This window comes from Colobus angolensis, unplaced genomic scaffold (genome assembly GCF_000951035.1).
Source record: "Colobus angolensis palliatus isolate OR3802 unplaced genomic scaffold, Cang.pa_1.0 Scaffold254, whole genome shotgun sequence".
NCBI lineage: Eukaryota > Metazoa > Chordata > Mammalia > Primates > Cercopithecidae > Colobus > Colobus angolensis.
Window position 1 is genome coordinate 1,180,496 of NW_012115755.1, and position 4,174 is coordinate 1,184,669.

Here is a 4,174-nt window from a genome sequence, read left to right on the forward strand (position 1 = left end):
AGGATGGTCTCGATCTCCTGACCTCGTGATCCGCCCGTCTCGGCCTCCCAAAGTGCTGGGATTACAGGCTTGAGCCACCGCGCCCGGCCTGTGTGATTTCTTTTAAAAGGGCTGCCCCATGCATATGCCGTGGGGAATGAAAAGATCTAGAATTCCAGTGTGATGTGATTCTTTCATATAGAGTCATCCTGGGGAGAGTTGGGGGATATTTGACTTCAGAGTTGTGTGTGTGTGTGTGTGTGTGTATGTGTATGTGTGTTTCTCTTTTTCTCACCGCCCTTCTTCTATATGACCTCTGCAGGTAATCCACGACTTCTTATTCTCCTTGAAGGAAAGCCCTGAAAAGTTTCAGATTGAAGCCAATTTTCCCAGGCGAGTGCTGCCCTGCATCCCTTCAGAGGAGTGGCCCAATCCCCCTACACTACAGGAAGCCGGACTCAGCCACACAGAAGTTCTTTTTGTTCAGGACCTAACTGACGAATGACATTTTTTTCTTCCTCTCCCCTCCTACCCCAGTCCCTAAATGAAATAGGGAAAAAAGAAAACGACAACAACAAAACAGAAAAAAAAAAAAAGAGAGCGAGAGAGAGAAATTCATATTATTATTATTATTATAATACAATATTTTTTTTAAAAGACTGCTGCATCCTTAGGAAGGATCAGAAACCATGCTGCCCGCAAGAGTCACAACCTGTGTGTGTGCGCACAAGGTTGGCAACAAACGTACCCACTCGGCAAGCCCACCCTTCCTATGGCCTCTGCGCACGCACCTTCCAGTGAACACAGACTCTTCACCTTCAACCCATCCATTGTCCCAGCTGGGAAGGGGACATTCCCACTAGTTCTCATTCATTCTTGCTTTTATGGAAAATAAAAGTGAAAAACCTCCATCAACCAGCTACTTGCAGCATCTCCTGAGGAATTGCTTCTCCTGCCTCTGGGGAAGAGAGGGAAGAGAAAGCAGAGAAGCAGAGATGTTCCTTGAACTGCCCACAATTTTTCAATAACTTTTGTTTCTGTTTTGTAATGACCAAAGGAATGAGGCTGACATAGGTGTATTTTTTTTTTCCTTTATTTGATAAAGAGCCAATTCTTTAAACCCATGAGTTTATGCCCTGGGCTCCTTAGCCCACAATAGTGTAATAAAAGTGCCCTGGGCTGGTTTGTGCTTATTTCTGCCATTGTCCCTCTCATGTTCCCAGAGAGGTCATTCTTTTTGGTCCAGCACTTGCTGTCCTTTCTTACCACCTGTGCACCCCACTTGGAGCAGTAGGAGGAAATCTGGGTTTGTGGCCCTGCAAAGGCTGTATATGTAGATACACCTATGTATGTGGTGGAACTCATCTTTACACACAACTGCAGCTTTTCCTTGGAGTCTGTACCAGGTGGTGGTTATGGGGTCCGAACCAAAGGATAGCAGCTCTTCATTCCTCTTCTGACATGTGCATGCTGCTCCTCCCAGCCCTGGGCTTTCCTGAATTGCCAAGCCTGGTGCCTTTCCAAAGGACTAGCAGGGCCTGTGGTGGAGCCAGCAGAACCACAGGAGAGTGCCCTGCCTGTCTCAGTGGAAGTGTATTATTGTTTTAAGGATAGAAAGCACCAGAGGCCTTGAAGGGAGCCAAGACAGAACTCCCAGCCTGTGTAATCTATTGGAAGGCACATTTTCGTTTCTGATGCAGCCACCTTCTGGAGGCAGCTTTTATCCTTTCTCTCTATTGCTCTGTTGAAGTAATAGGGTTTTTTTTTAACCTCTGGATATCTCGTCTGTGGTTCAGTTTATGGTAATGGGTACATGGGTCAGGCCATGTATTAACAGATGCCAGTGCGCTCTGACAAGTATTCCAAAGTGTTCTGTAGCTAGACTGGTGCAGGCTTGTACCACTGCAACCAACTGACGTTACTGTAGTCCCTAGTATGCTGTGAGGACGGGGGTTCAGCTCAACATAAAGCATAACTTACTAGAGTTGTAGTTTGAAGGCTTTCTCTCTTGCTTAACTAAAACCTAAGGACCACTGTTTTTGGTAGCAATTATATGGTTACTATCCACTGCAGTCCTGAGTTGTTGGGGTAAATCCCACATGACAGAGTAAGGCACCCCACAGAAATTAACCTGGAGAGCCTGAGAAATTGCCAGTGGCCTTGGCGTAGCTGTCTAGAACACCATCTCTCGGAAAATTTAACTCTGTCCCTGGCTACCTGTTGTTCTTCCACTTGGTTTTCTGCTCTCCCAAGGCCAGACGAGTGGGACTCACCATCTGACTGTTGTCAATAAAATATATCTGGAATGAACAGCAGGATAACCCACGTTCTCCACATGAGGATAACCTTACGTGCAACTTTCCTGCCGACAACCATGCCGAAGAATTTTCCCACTGAAGTCAGAGCCTTCCTCCCCGTCTGGAATTCACAGCTTTTCCCTGGCAGCACACAGGAGGGTATTAAGAACATTTGTGAGGCTAGGTACACTGTATAGGTATCTTGTCCACACCTCTTCGGGGAAGCTATGATTTTTTTTCCGTCATAATTCAGTCTCATCTTACTCTACAATGTGCACTTTATGCCTCTTGCCTTTTGAAAACAGTGAAGGAAGTCAGCTGCCAGAATATTAAGAAGGGTCTCCTTTATGTCAGTACAACTGTTGGGGTGGCCTACCCATTTACTTCAGGTTTCAAGAGGCTTCACCAGAAGCACATGCCCCTGTCTAGTCCCATTTGAAACAGTTCTGCTTTACTGAGACCCTAGACCGGTCTTGCTGACCCTAGTGCTGCTGCCTACATGCCATTTCCTTTCCTCCTAAGTCAAGTACAGGCTGCACATTTTGTCACTTAATGCCAGTACAATCTGTGTCACTCCTAAGGACTTTAGGGATTTTGACGGGACCTGCAAGGGAGAAGACACTGAGAAGCCGATGATCTGCAAGCATTTGCTCTTGTTTCCACATCACCTCTGGGATATTTCAGCTGTTGTTTCCAAATGGCAAGTGATCAACTAAAAGCACTTGTTTCAAGTTTTGTTCCGCACTCCCAAGACTGAAGTTGTAGATTCAGCTGAATAGCCATGGGAAGTGACCAAGCAAAGACACCCGATTGGAGTCAGTTGAATATTTGTACCCTCAGTGGAGCCCTTCTGATCTTTTCTTCCACTTCTGCAGAATTTCCTCTAGCAAATACTTCTTTCTCCTTGCTTGCCTCCGCCATGATATTTGAATAAGAGATGGCCAGAGGATAACACTTAGCTTTTAAAAACTAAGCTAAAAAGAACCTAGAACCTTCAACTGAGCAGTTGTGAAAATTGCTAATGGTGCCAAGGCCAAGCAAAGAGTTTCAGAAAATGACTGAGAAGGAGCGATTACCCCCAGAATGCAAAATCAGTGGCATCATTATCCGGTGCTTGAACAAGGAGCTCCACTCTACAACTGGTTTTTTAGGACTTGTGAGGAACGCAGCAACGGAAATCCATCCGCAAAGGATGCAGTGCCCCAACTTGTACTGCGCCTGAATAGTCATGTGATAATTTACTGAAGAAATCTAGTGTACTTTAAATTTTTTTCATAAAAGTTTACATTGTATTGTAGGTTAACATTAAATGTTTTATAACAAAAATTTCATAACACGCTATGGGTCTTTCTGTGTAGGACAGATGTAGATAATTTTCTGTGTCTGAAGGAGAGGTTGAAAAACACCGGGGAGGAACAGCATGGTGTGGCATTGCCAAGGAAGGGAGAGTCAAAGAGAAGGATGGAGTTAGGTCTTTTCTGTTGTATCCCTGTGGAAAAATAGCAACTTAGTATGATGGAGAGAGAGAGCAGACAGGCCTGGGTTCAGATTTGGACTCTGGTTTGTCAGGTTTGCAACCTCGGGCAATTTCTGTAGCTTCCCTGAACTTGAATTTCCCCAACTATAAATGAAGATAATGCCATTCACCTCAAAATAGGTTTATAGATTCAATCAAGTAAATGTATACAAGGCTCTTGATATAAAGATGTCATTAAGTGTTTCTTCTCCTTCTATGGGAGTGTATTTTGTGAGAATATTTTCTTGCAGTAACTTATTTTCTTAAGGAATTTGTCACTTCTGTTGGAACCAACTTGTGTCCTTGCAAAGGAGTAGCTAGAAAAAGCCTCTTCTGGCCGTGTGCGGTGGCTCAAGCCTGTAATCCCAGCACTTTGGGAGGC

At 44.7% G+C, this 4,174-nt stretch overlaps 1 protein-coding gene across 1 annotated transcript in view; it reads left to right on the plus strand.

Moving 5' to 3' along the window:
• Positions 1 to 3,607, plus strand: part of FAF2 (Fas associated factor family member 2) — a 63,094-nt gene extending 59,487 nt beyond the window's left edge. The window contains exon 11 of the mRNA XM_011946834.1: positions 302 to 3,607. Within this exon, the coding sequence (XP_011802224.1) occupies positions 302 to 484 (183 nt within the window). The 3' untranslated portion in view covers positions 485 to 3,607. The remainder of the gene's footprint in view (positions 1 to 301) is intronic.
• Positions 3,608 to 4,174: the final 567 nt, after the last annotated feature.